This window comes from Eubalaena glacialis, chromosome 5 (genome assembly GCF_028564815.1).
Source record: "Eubalaena glacialis isolate mEubGla1 chromosome 5, mEubGla1.1.hap2.+ XY, whole genome shotgun sequence".
In the NCBI taxonomy this organism is placed as follows: Eukaryota; Metazoa; Chordata; class Mammalia; order Artiodactyla; family Balaenidae; genus Eubalaena; species Eubalaena glacialis.
Window position 1 is genome coordinate 109,825,333 of NC_083720.1, and position 15,593 is coordinate 109,840,925.

Sequence of the window (15,593 nt, forward strand, 5' to 3'; positions counted from 1 at the left end):
GTTGACACTAGGCTGAAATTATTATCTACACTCCTGGAAGGACTGGTTAGTTTTCCAAACCCACTTACATTCCATAGCTCTTTGAAAGATCCCAACGCACCTCATATTCCTGTTGGAAGCTTCTAGCTTCTATATGTCTTGAGTAGAGAAGATTGTTCATATTATCATAACAGCGTGGGTCATGGGCAATATTATTTCCATTTATTGGTTACCTACTATTTGTTGGGCATGGTGCAGAATGTCTTGTCTATATTTTCTCATTTAATCCTCAACAATTCGACAAAAGAGGTTTTAGTAAGCCAATTTATAGAAAAGAATACTAGGGCTCAGGGAAGGGGTTGCTTGCAGAAGTTTAGATATGTTAGAGCTGAAATTCAAACCCAAGTTTGTCTCATCAAAGTCCATGCTCCGCACCTCCCCAACTTTTTAAAACAGTGCCAAGTTGCTGCTGTGCTGCCGTGTTCCATTTGCAGGAAGGAAGTGCATGCAATAGTCTCCTATTTGTCTGGAACAGAAAAGAAGCCTGTGTAAGAGATTGATATTTATGGTGGCTATGATTTCCCCTCTTTCTTGACATGTAAATGTTTAGTATAATATTCCTTAAGTTTGTAAGATCTTCACATAATTTTGTGGATTTTTTTTCCTTGCAAATGTGAGGGAAGAGAATTCATAGTTTTGTTTAAATCAAATTCTCAAAAAAAGTCCACGACCCGCAAATTGTTAAGAATGATCACCCTACTCAGGCTGTATCCTGATGGAATTGGCTGTTGGAATTCCCACCTGTCTGCTGGCATTATCGACCTCCTCTCTACCTTTAGACTTTCCCTGCACCTGCCTCCTTAACCACTCCTTCTCAATCCTGGAAGGGCATCAGAATCACCTCTAGATCCTTTAAAAAATACATGTGTTCAGGCCCCTTCTCAGACCTTTTGAAGTATGATCTTTGGTAACGGAGCTCAGAAATCTGTATGTATAGGAAGTCCACAAATGATTCTGATCTACAGAGCTGTTAAGTCAGCACACTTTTCTTTAAAATCTTTGAAAAAAGAGTATACTTCATGCATGCCCTGGTATGGAGTAATCTCCTGGAGGGAGACCTGGGGTAGACTCAGCCCTCCCACAGGTGAGTCATCACCAGCTAGGTACTGAGGCAGCACAGAGACCAGACTCCATTTGGCCCTTTACTCATCTTTGAAGATTCTACTGTGTTGCCCACTGCTGCTGAGACTGGTATATGTTTAGCACTGCAAGTCTTTAGTTATGATATTGCAAAAAATAACATCTTGAAGATGTTTTGACAAATAAATTTGACTTTTGAGTTATTCCTGAGAGAGTTAAAAAGAAAGTTCCAAGGAGTTTCTGGGGAGAGATTGTTCAACTAAGCTTTTACATTGCTGATTTTGCTTTAGGTAGTTACTTGTGCTACTACTTTATCTGCTTATTAGCAAATTGAAGTTTTTCTTCTTCATTCATCCTTGTCTGCTAGAAATGCTTGTCATTTTCCACCCGTACAGGTTCTGATGACTTCACTTTACTCATCCTCTCAAATATTCATCTTTGAACTAAGATGAGCTCTTTATTCATGGGCATAAAGAGAGATGATTGGTAGAAATGGACTCATGTTTTTCCATTACATTTCGTAATCATGTCTTAGTTCACTATGATGAGCCACCATTTTCTCTGTTTCAGAGAACTATCAAAATTGTCAACTATCATGTATTGAGGGCTATGATTTGTATAGGACAAGTTTAGAAGCTTAAATACCAATAGTTTGTCAAAGGTCCTGTTTCAGTGGAATCATAGGATGTTTTAAGAGACCATCCAGTCCAACCTCTATACCGTATCTCTGAGATAGCTTTGTGCCTTCCAGGGGAATTAATGACTTCATTGCAGCCATTCTGTCTTCCAAGAGCTCTAGCTGAAAGAAGGTTTGTTCTTCAGCTGTATTAAATGCTCTCTCTCTCTGAACCTTGTAGTTTCAATTCTAGTTTTGTCCTTGGACTTTTGCAGAATCAATCAAATCCTTCCCCACATAACAACCTTAGGAAACTTAAACTTCAACCTTCAGAAACTTGACGCTGCACCTAAATTTCTCTTCTCAAGCTACAAAATGAGTTCCTCATAAGCATTGTTTTCCAGAATAAACATACCAGTCACAACCAAATACGTTAGTGAGAGAGTTGGCAAAGACCTGAATCATAATCACTTGTCTGAAACTGGGTCCTTTCCTGTTTCCTTTCCTCTCTTCTAGTGCCAGTTCATTTAATTCTGTTCTGTTCCTGGCCTCTTAGATAAATTTAACTTTACATTTTGTTTTATTTGATAAGAATACTGGTGAAAGACAGCAAAATCTTCTAAGAGAGTTATCTAAAATAACTAGAAATTAATATTTCTGAAGGATGCTTTAAGGTCCAAAAGCCACCTTTGGTAAATGAGTGCACAAAGGCATCCTGCCAAGCATTTGGGGAGATCCATAACTGTTGCAGTGCTTTAAAGCAATTCTGTGATTAGTATTACAGAAAGATAATCTATCATGAAACTACATCATTAAAATAATCTCTGCCTTATCTCATTTCTGTATTAAAAGTTCTCTGTGTTCACTTCAAGATGCTCTTAAATCAAAGATTTTTCTGAATCTAAAGGCTTTTGTAGGCAGTCTCTCCTGAGTAATTATAAAGTGTTTCATGTTACTAATTTTAATTTTTAAAACTTTAAAAAATTTATTTTATTTATTATTTTTGGCTGCATTGGGTCTTCGTTGCTGCCCACGGGCCTTCTCTAGTTGCGGCGAGCGGGGGCTACTCTTTGTTGTGGTGCGCGGGCTTCTCATTGCAGTGGCTTGTCTTGTTGCGGAGCACGGGCTCTAGGCGCGTGGGCTGCAGTAGTTGTGGCTCAGTAGTTGTGGCTCAGGGGCTCTAGAGCGCAGACTCAGTAGTTGTGGCGCACGGGCTTAGTTGCTCCACGGCATGTGGGATCTTCCCGGACCAGGGCTCAAACCCGTGTCCCCTGAATTTAACACGACTGTGCCACGAGGGAAGCCCCATGTTACTAATTTTAAATAACTAATTTCTGTGAGTGGGCACAGAAATTATATTGCCTTTTCCACTGTAAAGATAGCCTCATAGGTCAAGACTGTAGGAAGAACAGAGGAACTTTGAAAATGTGAAACTGCTGATAAATATTTTAGAAAAACTATTGACTAGGTTAAATTTTTTTCATTGGTTTATTATGGGCAGATTTAGAGCAAAGGGTGATATAATCCAGTGCATTAGTCCCTTCTGGGATAATTAACTCAACCAAAAAAATTCCCCACTTCTCTCTGTCTTTCCTTCCTCCTAGAATGAATGGATGATGGTGCAGTGCTTTGGAAAACAGCTCTACCTCAATTAAGAAAAAACCCAAACAAACCTCTTTTAATTCTTCCTGTATAAAATTAAACATAAAGAAAGACAGTAGAGTAGAGGCTAATCTGATTATATTTCTTATCATGTGTTTGAAAAGTCTTCAAATTTCCTAGACCTCAGATCCCCCTTCTGGAGAACTTATGAGGAAACTGGGAGCCATACATCCCAAATAACTGCTGTCCAGTGGTGTGCTGGAGTAGGCTTGTACTGGCTTAGGAGACCTATTTTTACTGTTCAGTAAATTTGTGAGCTAATTGACCTCACATAGATAGCTTCAAATTGGCCATGGTGGGAGTATTTACACCATGGAAATTGGCATATGCTACAGATCAGAGCTGGTTGTTAAACATTTACCAGCTTCTCATTGTATCTGGCATACTCATGTGAAAACAAACATTTTAATTAAAAAAAATTGAACGTATTCATTAATATTAGAACTCTTACATTGTTTTATGGACTTGTATGGCTAGAAATATCTTCTGGTCTTTTGTTTACCCTCTTTCTTCAAGTAGAATATTACTAGAAACATTCTGGATGTCATATGTAAGAAAACTTTAAAATTATGTGTAATGGCTAATACATAATATTTTCAAAAACAATTCTATAATGCATCTCTACAGAATAATTCTGTAATGTATTCTATTTTGACTGCCCATTAAAAATCAGGTTTCCCTTTCAAGATGTCATTTAATTTAATTATTTAAAAATATTACTCTGAAGGAGGGAGTGAGGGGAGATAATATAATCTTCTAATTCAGTAATTTCTTCTGCAACTGTTTTTTATACTTTTTCCTTTCCTTGGTTTCTCTTTCTCCCTTCCTTCTTTTATTTATTTATTTATTTATTTATTTATTTATTTATTTATTTCTGGCTGTGTTGGGTCTTCGTTTCTGTGCGAGGGCTTTCTCCAGATGCGGCGAGCGGGGGCCACTCTTCATCGCGGTGCGCGGGCCTCTCACTATCGCGGCCACTCTTGTTGCGGAGCACAGGCTCCAGACGCGCAGGCTCAGTTGTTGTGGCTCACGGGCCTAGTCGCTCCGCAGCATGTGGGATCTTCCCAGACCAGGGCTCGAACCCGTGTCCCCTGCATTGGCAGGCAGATTCTCAACCACTGCGCCACCAGGGAAGCCCTCTCCCTTCCTTCTTTATTTGCTCCTCATCTCTTGGTAGACGAGGAATCATTTTTTATAAGCATACCCATCCTCTTCCATTGTTTCTTTGGACCCTGAAGATTTGCATTTTTTTGAGGAATTTGCTTAGCATTTTAGGTTGCTAAGATGTGCTAAAACAGGAGCCAATTTATGACATATTTGTCCATGAGTTCTAGGAAACTTGCAGGGTTCATTCTGCAAGAATGATTTACAGGCTATAATATGTTAGAATGTCAAACAAGTGGAAACCATTACCAGCACTAATGTCTTAACCCCAGTTTCACAACTGAGGGAGGAAGGTCATCGATTAAAAGGTCCATCTGTTCCAAAGGTGTGTCTGACTTGCTTGCCCAGTGTTTTGTGAATCAAGTCAGTTCAGTGATTGTGCTGCTTGTGTAACTGCTTATCAGTTTCTCAAAATCATTGGTTATGAGCACATTTTACCATGATATCTTTGAGAAATGGGGTTTTGTTTTTGGATGCTATAGTTGTTCAGCAATGTGTTTAGTATATTACTTGTGCCTGGAACATATATTTTGAAATTGTCCCTAGCTCTAAGAATTATGTAATCAGTGAGTTAAGTATATACACTTTGAATGAGTTAGTGAACTTATATTTTGGCAATAATTTGATGTTGGAGGATTCATCTCAGTGTGAGTTTCATCTCTATTTACAGGATGAAAGATGAAGGGTTCTGTTACTATGATCAAGTTCTTTCTTAAAATACCCTTAATCTACTTATATTTTCTAAATAATGACGCTACACCTCTTAGAAAGAACTTCACAATTTACCACCCACTTTCACATTTATCTCATTTTCCATTAGATATTTTCCCTCTGCAGTTTTATTCCCATATAAGGTCATTGAATAATTGACTCTGAGATTCGAAAGGGACCTTAAATTTATCTGATCAATTACTCTACCCAATAGTCAGCCTGTCTGTTAGCTATTTCGAGGAGGAGAAAGTATTAGAGAGACTAATTGGGTCAAATAAGGAGGTGAAAGTAAATTTTGCTTTTTGTGGGAAAGGCAGACAGTATTATTTTTTTACTTTTGCCCCTTTATTTGATCATTTTTTTCAGGGTCAGCCTATTGAGTATGGATTCTGCTTCAGAGTCTCTCTGGTCACCTTGAGACCATTAATTCTCCCATTTGGGGGCTTTGCCAGTCTGCTGTCAGCTGCAGACTTGCCTCAAATGCTGAGCCTAAGGGTGTGGGGTTCTGGGGTGTAAAATACTTATGTTTTATTTTTAAAGCAATAGAAATTCCTTTCCTTCCTTCCTCCCTCCCTTCCTTCCTCCCTTCCTTCCTTCCTTCCTTCCTCCCTCCCTTCTTCCCCCTCCCCATCTCCCTCCTTACTGATTTAATTATTTCAAATCACATCAATATACAACTGGGGCAAATTAAGAGTTACAACAAGTATGGAATTTAAAATTATTTGCTTGCTCCAGGTGGGGATTTATTATTTCTGACTTCAATAAAAGTTTGGATCTTATGTTAAAAAAATCTTATAAGTTATTCTTATCTTGTTCTGATGAAAATACAGATCCACTCAGGTACATTAATTGTTCTACGACACAGATGAGAAAGATAGAAACGCAGCCCAGCCAGGCTGAATGTGGTTTGTGAGTTGATTGTCTTTTAATGCTAGCTTGATTGATGACTATGTGCCATGTGAAGTGACTGGAAAACTGATAGTTACACAAAACTGGAAAAATTGGTGCAACAGGGAAACTGTACTTCCTGAGCCAATGTGATGCAGGCTGTGCAAGTGTGATTCCTCAGGAACAGGGTAACTACTTCGTAAAAAGATAGTGAGGAAAGTAAGATGAAGGTAAAAACAACTTTCCCCCAGTGTACTGGGAAGAGTGCCTACTGCCTTTTCCTCCCGTTGCCAGGAGAGAGATGAGCCAGTGCCAGGGTACACGTGCGTCACCAGTTATAAACACAAGGAATGACGTCTTGGTTAAACCTGGCATCTGGTCCACGCAGACACTATAAACAGGAATGCATATGTCATCCTGTTGTAAACTCTATCTTTATAGCCACAGAAAAGAAAATTAAGTGCTCAGGAAAAGCGGTCACCCCTTTGTTAAACAAATTGAAAGTAAATTGACACCGAGAGGCTTATTCCAAAATCTTCCATTTTATCTCTATTTCTGGATTAAAGATTATGAAGGCAAAGTCTTTTCAGAACCCTTTGTTTAGACCTTACAACAAAAACAGCCTTAGGGAACTGCTTGCCTGGAGAGCTTTATGGTTCTCTGTGACCATGGAGATTAATCTTTTTGGGAAATCAGCTATCCACAGCACTGCTGTCTTCCTCCCCGAAGAAGAATTTCCATTCCTGTCTGAGAATTCGGGATGGGGCAACAAGCATTGAGGACTCGGGGGGCAGCCTCCCTGACACTGCCTCAGGCCCCCTTCAGTTATTCAGTTAATTCCCTTCACTGTTCCAGAAAGGAACATCTCAAGGGTAAGCTCTACTCTCAGCCATGCTGCTGGGAGCATGGGATTTAGAAAAAGACCATTCCTCTATTCATTTAGTCATGAATTTATTTAACTGATATATCTGTGCTCTCACTGTGTCTCAGACTCTATGCCAGGCATGGGTGATGCACGCGTGAGCTGACATAGACACCATCCCACTACGTACAGTGTGGGATGGGGATTAAACACATAATCACACTGATTAATGTACATTTTCCAACTGAGGTATTAAAAATAACAAAGGAACTGGACTTGGATGAAAGATACTCCAAGGAAACCATAGTTATCCATGATCAGAGGGATGAGAGGGCAAAATGTGTGTGAGGAGTAGACAGCATCACAGAAGAGCCCTGTGCTGAAGGAGGTGTGGCTGGAAGACGGGAGAGGAGATGGTGCCTCAGGAGATGAGAGGTCCTCAGGCCAGGCCCCTTGGGGGTTAGAGATCCTATTGTTCTTGTGAAAGTAAGGTTCTTGTCTCCTCGCAGAAAGAATTCAGAAAGGAGACAGGGAGGTTAAGAAAGTAAAGTGAGAATTTATTTAAGCAAGAATACGCTGTCAGAGGGAGAGTGGGCAGACAGGTGAGGAGCAGCCCTGGGTTTCTTTGGCAAGCCGGTTATGAGGGCCATCCAAATGAAGGGGTGGGATTTCACTGGGGAAGGAGAGGTTTGGGGGTCGTATTCCCTGATTTTCATCCCAGCTCCACTTTCCCGAGGGGAGGAGGGATTTCTGTCCTTATTTAGCTTTGATTGGAAGTTTCATAGATTTGGTGCATGATGGGAATTTCTTATCTGCAAGGCTAATTTTATTGTAAGGAGAGCATAATGAGCAACAGGTTACATGCAGACACTGGAGATTCCTGCCTTTTCCCACCTTTCTTTGTCTGTCTCCAGGACACTTATCACCCCAAAATGTGAGGTTTCCTTTCAGTCTGGAAGTTCCTGCTTTTCTTTATCTGCCCGTGAACCCCCGCTGTTTACAAGAGGCGTGGTTTCCTGCCACCTGGCTCCTGCCCCCCTTTCTCTGCTCACACCTAGCTACCTGCCTGCTCTAACACTATGGAGAACTTTGGTGTTTATGGTGAAGGCCAGTGGGAAGTTAGCTGATGGATTTTCAGGTAGAGGGAACTGGATGAGGACTGTATTTTGAAAAGATAGCTCTGGCTTTGGGAGGAAAAAGGGCCAGAGAGAGGCCAGAGAGGTGGTGGTGACATTTCATTTTGGAGCCTTGAAGCTGGTTGGTTGTGGATCCAAAATTCCTGCATGGTTGCCTCCCTCCTAAACACTGTTCGCATGTCAGTGCCCTCCTCCAGACCCTGCGTTCCTTGAGTTCAGGAATGCTGCTTTACTTGCTTTGGGGGTCCCTGTAGTGTCTGACACTGGGCTTTGCATACATTCAACAAAGGCTGTATTTAAACTGTGCCTCTTCCCCAACTCACAAGACATGTCAGTCGCCTTAAAAGATCACAGCCCTTCTGTATTCTGGTGACAGTATTATCTAGCGATCTAATTTATTCCTGAAGACAGAGGACGTGTATAAAAATACACTTTCCTTTTCTTTTGCTAACTCATATATGCCTTGCAGTTTATTTCCATATGTTAATATCTTCTATGAAATGACCTTTAGAGTCTATCTTTATGTCAACCTAAAGCATTGCTAGTATCATTACTACCTCCTTACAAATATAATAGACATATTGGGGAGATTGGTTCCTGAGACTTCCTATAGAGCAGGAAGCAAAACCACATTGGAAATTTTCTGACTCTGGAAACATAAATAAATAAAGCAGTGATATGGAGTGGTGCGGCCTGTGGCAGACTGGAAAAAGCACACTCTATCCCAAGCATTCACATTCAAGCACAAGATAGGCTCTGATAGCCAAACAAAACACTGGGATGCTAAGTTTAGCTAAGTGACTATGAGTTTGCCATTTCTCCTTCAAGTGATTAAAGAATTTTAGTTTTTTAATCCAGAGGAATAATAGAAAATTTCAATGTGCTCACGTACTCATTATGAGTTGTGGGCCAAGCTCTTTTGAGTGACCAAAGCTCCAAAGTTGTGTTGGGGTAAAGCGGCAGGACCAGAAAGCCTCCAACACTGCAATCTTCTCTAATAACTTTGGGAGGCAGGCTTCTGAGAACCCCCTGGCTTCCTGGTCTCTTGTTTTCTTCCGTAGTGGACTGGTGCAGTTTCCCCTGTGCCTCAATCCCACTAACACACATACTGAGGGGGTGAGTTTGACAGAAAGGAGGAAGATTATTATGACTTGAAATCAGAAGCAAAGAAAACATCTCTTCCCACATGCATACCTTCGGCGCGTGTCCCTGGAGGTGGTTTAAGTGAGGCTTTCTTTCCCTCCAAGTGAAAAATGAGGGACATATAAATACAGCCCTGACCCTGCTCCCACCTGATCCTTAGATTAAGATTAGCTTCAGCTCAGGCGGAGAGGTCACACAGGACATGGTTTCTGCAGCTGGCGGTCACTCAAATCACACACCCAGGAATCTCATGCAAAGAATATTTAGATAACATATTTCTAAGAGAAGGATAATTCCAACTTCTTTTTTTTAACCAGAGGTGAGCAGTCCTAGTGATTTTGTAAATGGGAGGATCTTGTTCACTGCAGAAATTGGGCCTGTTGGATGGATGAAGCAGAAAGGAGCAGAACAATAGGATTAATTAAGATTATTTTGGATTTTGGTGGCCGGGCGCGGAGGTGATTCCACACTCAGGAGAGCGCGGCGGCAAGGGTGGTATTGGCAGCGTTCGTGTGCTCGGGTGTGAATCGCCGAGGGAGGAGGCGGTAGAGGAAGAGGTGGCGGGGGTCGTAGCGGTGGCAGAGGAGGCGGGTACGAATCAGCTGCGGGCGGAGACACGGCCAACATCGCGGTGCAAAAATCAAATTAAAGTAGATCTTGTAGATGAGAATTTTACAGAATTAAGAGGAGAAATAGGACCTCCAGACACACCATATGAAGGAGGAAGATATCAACTAGAGATTAAAATACCAGCAACATATCCATTTAATCCCCCTAAGGTCCGGTTTATCACTAAAATATGGCATCCTAATATTAGTTCCGTCACAGGGGCTATTTGTTTGGATATCCCGAAAGATCAATGGGCAGCAGCAATGACTCTCCGCACGGTATTATTGTCATTGCAAGCAGTACTGGCAGCTGCAGAGCCAGATGATCCACAAGATGCAGTAGTAGCAAATCAGTACAAACAAAATCCCGAAATGTTCAAATAGACAGCTCGACTTTGGGCACATGTGTATGCTGGAGCACCAGTTTCTAGTCCAGAATACACCAAAAAAATATAAAACCTATGTGCTATGGACTTTGATAGGAAGGCAGTAATAGTGGCCTTGTCTTCAAAATCTTGGGATGTAGAGACTGCAACAGAATTGCTTCTGAGCAATTCTCAGAATTGCTTCTGAGACATAGAGCTGCTGATATAGTCAAGCTTGCCCCTGCTTGAGGAGCATCAACATCTGCTATTTTTAGGATTCTGCGTAGATTTCTTCTAAACTGGCATTCTTGCCTAATGATGTTATCTAGGCACCATTGGAGACTGAAAAAAATCTCTGCTCTGTAAATAAAGCTAACTAAATGTCTCTGTAAATTAAAAAAAAAAAGATTATTTTGCTGCCATGCTCTGCAATTTTATTACTCCTCCTAAAATGCAATGGAATAGGCAGCATGATTTATGTTTGAATTCTGGGGCCTTGAGCAAAATTTATCCTCTTTGGCTGCATTTCTACAATAATGATAATAAAACTATCTGTCTTCTGTATTTTAGTGGGCTGTTATAAAGAGAAAACTAGATTATGTATGGTAAAGCACCTTACAATGACAAGACAATGTGATGTAATAATAATAATATTAAAAAAATAATAGCAAACACATAGTACTTGTTTTTTTGCCAGGCACTGTCCTAAGCACTGACACTCATTATTTAACTTCATAATAACCTTATGAGGTAGAATCTAGGATCTCATTTATAAATGGGGAAACAGAGCTGCAGAGAGCTGAAGTAACTTCTTGAGGCCAGCCAGTAAGAATTGGTGCCAGGATTTGAAACCACCCAGTCTGGCTCTAGAAGTTAATGCTTTTAGTCACTATGGTTTAAAAAAGAATTTAAAAAAAAGTAGATTTTTAACTAAATCAGAAGACCAGCATTTGAATCCTGGGTTCATTGGCTGTGTAACTGAAGTCAGGCCTCTCAAGCAGTCAGAACTTTAGTTTACTCACCTTAAAATAGAGATGGGTAATAATACCTATTTTTAGCTGTTTGGTGGGGACTAAATAAGAAAACATGAAAGTTCACTGTTTAATGGTAGGACGCACATGATGTACTATTATTAGTTATTGGGGGGGGGGGTGTATATTTGTCTGCTCGGGCTGCCATAACAAAATACCACAACAGACACTTATTTTCTCACAGTTCTGGAAGCTGGAAGTCCAAGGTCAAGGCACCTGCAGTGTTAGTTTCTGATGAGGCCTCTTCCTGACTTGCAGGCGGCTGCCTGCCTGAGGAGTCCTCACATGGCCTTTTATTAATGAATGTGGAGAGAAAGAGAATCTTTGGTGTCTCTTCCTCTTCTTATAAGGACAACAATCCTTCTGGATTATGACCTCATTTAACCTTAATTACCTCCTTAAAGGTCTTATCTCCAAATACAGTCACTTTGGAACTTAGGGCTTCAACCTATGATTTTGGGGGGCACAATTCACTGCATAACAAGTGGGAAGCTCGGGAGAGAGAACTAGAAGGACAGAAGGGGCATTTGGAGTATTTTATTTTTAGGGCAGATTTCTTAGGCATCAACTGTGGAGGGCAAAGAAGTTATCAGCTGTGTGTAATAAATTAGTAACTATACAATATTTTTTACACTGTATGTCATTTGCCTTCTCTTTGGTGTGATAGAAAAAGTCTCCATACTATCTATTTTTGCGCTTTTAGGTGAGCCTGAATTTAAATACATTGGGAATATGCATGGCAATGAGGCTGTTGGACGGGAACTGCTGGTTTTCCTGGCCCAGTACCTGTGCAACGAATATCAAAAGGGGAATGAGACAATCGTCCAGCTGATCCACAACACCCGGATCCACATCATGCCCTCCCTCAACCCTGATGGCTTTGAGAAGGCAGCATCTCAGGTGGGTGTGGGCCAGCTCACAACAGGGCATGCTTGCTTTTTTTTTTATGGTTTGTACATATATGCTCATATATAAGGAATATACGCTCACATGAAGCTTACAGATAGTGCAGGGGCGGGTATAAGTGATATGGTGTTTAGCTGGTAAGGAAAAAGTGCAGAAGGTAAGGGATGGTGGGCGAGGGTTTCTTTAGCAGAGATTGCGAATGAGAAATTTTGTTAGTCAATATTAAATTAATGTTTTGTTTTCGTTGTTAAATGAATCATATTTATTCATTCATGTGTGTGACTAGGTAAATTTCTTCCTAAAGATCTAGAAGTTTGAAAACTACTGCCATGTATTGAAGAGTGAGGCCATTGCTGTCTCTGAATGAGGCGATATCATAGCGCCCTCTACTGAAATCAAGGAATGAGGATTTTTGGCCAATGTTTCACTGATGTTTAATCCTTATCTATATGTGATGTGTAAAGTAAAAAACAAACAAACAAACAAACAAAAACAAAACCCTCCTACCTATAAATCAAAATTAATTTAATACATTTTAACTATTAGAGAAGCTGGGAAGTAATTATGTTTTCACAGTTAAGTGTGCTCCCTGTTTTGTTTAGACAGGGGTGGAGGACATTTTATTTTCTACAGTTTGAAATAATTTTCTTATTTTACGGGAACATATTAAAGCATATATTTAGTATGTTAATCTATAGTTAAGAAGTTGTTTTGTACCTTAAAAATAAAAGATCAAGTGACCTGATTGACCTTGTAAGAAACCCAGACAGTGAATTTCTATAAGTATAATATTGATATAATTTCTAAAGTTATGAGAGAAAAATTCTAGTAACATAGAGAATTAAATTATTGACTATTTTAAGGTGATATTCAGAACTGTAAGACAGGATAAACAAAAAACTGTCATTGCTATTTTCTGTCTTACAGGTTTTGATTCCTCACAGTCTAAGGTATCTGAGTTTACATGACTTTAAGAATACGGGCATTATCTCTATATTAGCGATCTAGTATAATTTAATAGTAAAACAAGAAAATCTACATTATGGAATATAACTGAATATTCTGGAAATTTATTAAATTTCCAGATTATATCATTAGTGAAATGAAAGGTTTAAAATTGAACAGAAATTTTTCAGCGTACAAAGTTGAAGCAAAAGTTCTAGAGCTCATATTTTTTCATGAAGACTGTGAGAGGTATATTATTAATATGTAAACAATTCATGTTAAACTCATTTTAAGCATCTAACCTTCTTTAGTAATTTATTCTTTTGAATATTTAAAAGTAGTTGCTGTGGTTTTCGGAGGCAGTGAGTATTTTACTTAAACCAAGTACAGAGTGGCATGCTGTGAGACATGCCATCTACTACTAGCTAACACACATGGATTTTTTTGCAGTTTGATGTTGAATATCTTTTAAATATAATTATTATTGACATTTAAAATATTGTTCGTTGAGAATATTTTCAAAATATCCATAATATATACTTTAAACCTGATACTTTCATGTGTATATCAGTAAGGTAGTGAAAATGCCATTGTAGGAGGATATTGTTGAAATGAATAATCTTAATAAATTATTTTAAAAACCATTAATGAAGACCTTAAATAGATGGTAACAATAATAATAAATAACTGATGATTTTCCTCTGATTTTTTTTTTTTTCAGCCTGGTGAGCTGAAGGACTGGTTCGTGGGTCGAAGCAATGCCCAGGGAATAGATCTGAACCGGAACTTTCCTGACCTGGACAGAATAGTTTATGTTAATGAGAAAGAAGGTGGTCCAAATAATCATCTGTTGAAAAATCTGAAGAAAATTGTGGATCAAAACACAAAGGTAGAGAACATGTATGGTTTTCCTGGGTTCTGTCCTCCAGCCTAAGGAAAGATGTCTATTATCTTCATCACAATGAAGGACGCAGGAGTGTTGTGAAAGCTTGTATGTGATAGTTCACTATGGCTGTGAAAGTCAAGGCTGGGATGCCTGGGGCCTGGAAACTAGTCCTGCCCCTAGAATTGGTCAGGGGTTTAGGGAGTGGGAGGTAGGGACAGGGGCAGGAGCGAGAACCCAGTTGTCTAGAAAGTCTTTTTGGCCTGTTCAGAGGCCCTTTATCAGCACATCTGATTAGCAACTCCTACAGCATTCCACACTTGTTGACCTTTTTCTTATTTTCCAGAACTTTCTCCTCTTCTGTCTTGCACAACTGTACTTTCTCCTACCTCTTCTAGTGCCTTTCAAACCACTCCTCAGTTTCTTTCCCTGCTTCTTCTGCCTTGGCCTAAACACTGGCCTTCAGGGTCCCATCTGCTACCCTCCTGTCTCTCCTTGGGTTTCCATCCTCTCCTGGACCTTCAGTGTTGTCCATTTTACAGATTCTCCCAGATCTCTTTTGCTTGCTCACTGAGTCCCTTTATCTGGTGACATCTGGGGCCTCAAGCTCAGCATGACCAGAAATAAATCATTCCCTAAGAAAACACTATTCTCTCATTTACTTGATCATCAAAGCCTTGATTTTTCCATCTCTGTCACCACTCACCACCCATGTAACCAGATCTTGGCGATTTGGCCTCCTGACACCCTTCAGCCTCTCCTTCCTCTGCCAACTCAGGCCCTGTGGGCTGCTCTGACGAGGAAGGGAGCCCCATTCTTGTTTTGGGTTCAGCCTCTCCCAGCTCCATTCAGTCTTCTCAAATTCCTCCAGAGTGATCTTCATACACAAATTATTGCTCTATTGCTGAAAAACCCTAACCTTGCCGGGTCTCCACTGCCCAGAGGATAAAGGAAAAGACTCAAAATGTCAGAATAGTGTGATGGTTTAGTGTGGAGGCTCTGGAGGCAGCCACCTTGCTTCAAATTCTGGTTCCGTCCTTGCTGTGTGAGTTTTGCAAAGTTCTGTAACCACTGTGTGCTTCCTTCCCTTCATCCGAAGTGTGGACGTGACTATAGCATTCAGCCCATAGTGAGGTTATGAGGATTGGATGAGCCAGTACATATGCAGTGCTGGAGGCCAGGACCTGGAATTGTTACTGCTGTGTCAGCATCATTGCTCAGTGCTCTGTTACGGACCACAAGGTCAGATGGACGCACACACCCACTAAACACTGGGTTTGAAGCTCATACCGTTTGAACACCATTTTCAGTTCCACAGAGGGGAGGCGAGCCCATCACGGAGGAATGGCAAGGACTGCTGGGGGCAGCCCCCACTGCGTCTTGTGTCTTTCCAGGCAGTTCAACTCTGGCTTATCAGCTTCGTCCAGTATCTTTCCTAAGTGAGAGCTTGGAAAAGACGGTGTCTCCATTTTATTACAGCTCCAGGGCCATTCAAGTTTCCCTTGGCCCCTGGCAGCTGCCAGCTCAGCCACTCTTTAATCTGGCTTTGATATG

The 15,593-nt window shown here is 40.5% G+C and overlaps 1 protein-coding gene and 1 pseudogene across 1 annotated transcript in view; both read left to right on the forward strand.

Moving 5' to 3' along the window:
• Positions 1-15,593, forward strand: part of CPE (carboxypeptidase E) — a 79,769-nt gene that overhangs the window by 39,905 nt on the left and 24,271 nt on the right. Inside the window, exons 2-3 of the mRNA XM_061191574.1 lie at positions 12,009-12,205; positions 13,878-14,045. Of these exons, the coding sequence (XP_061047557.1) occupies positions 12,009-12,205; positions 13,878-14,045 (365 nt within the window). The remainder of the gene's footprint in view (positions 1-12,008; positions 12,206-13,877; positions 14,046-15,593) is intronic.
• On the forward strand, positions 6,921-10,482 carry LOC133092483 (ubiquitin-conjugating enzyme E2 K-like; annotated as a pseudogene).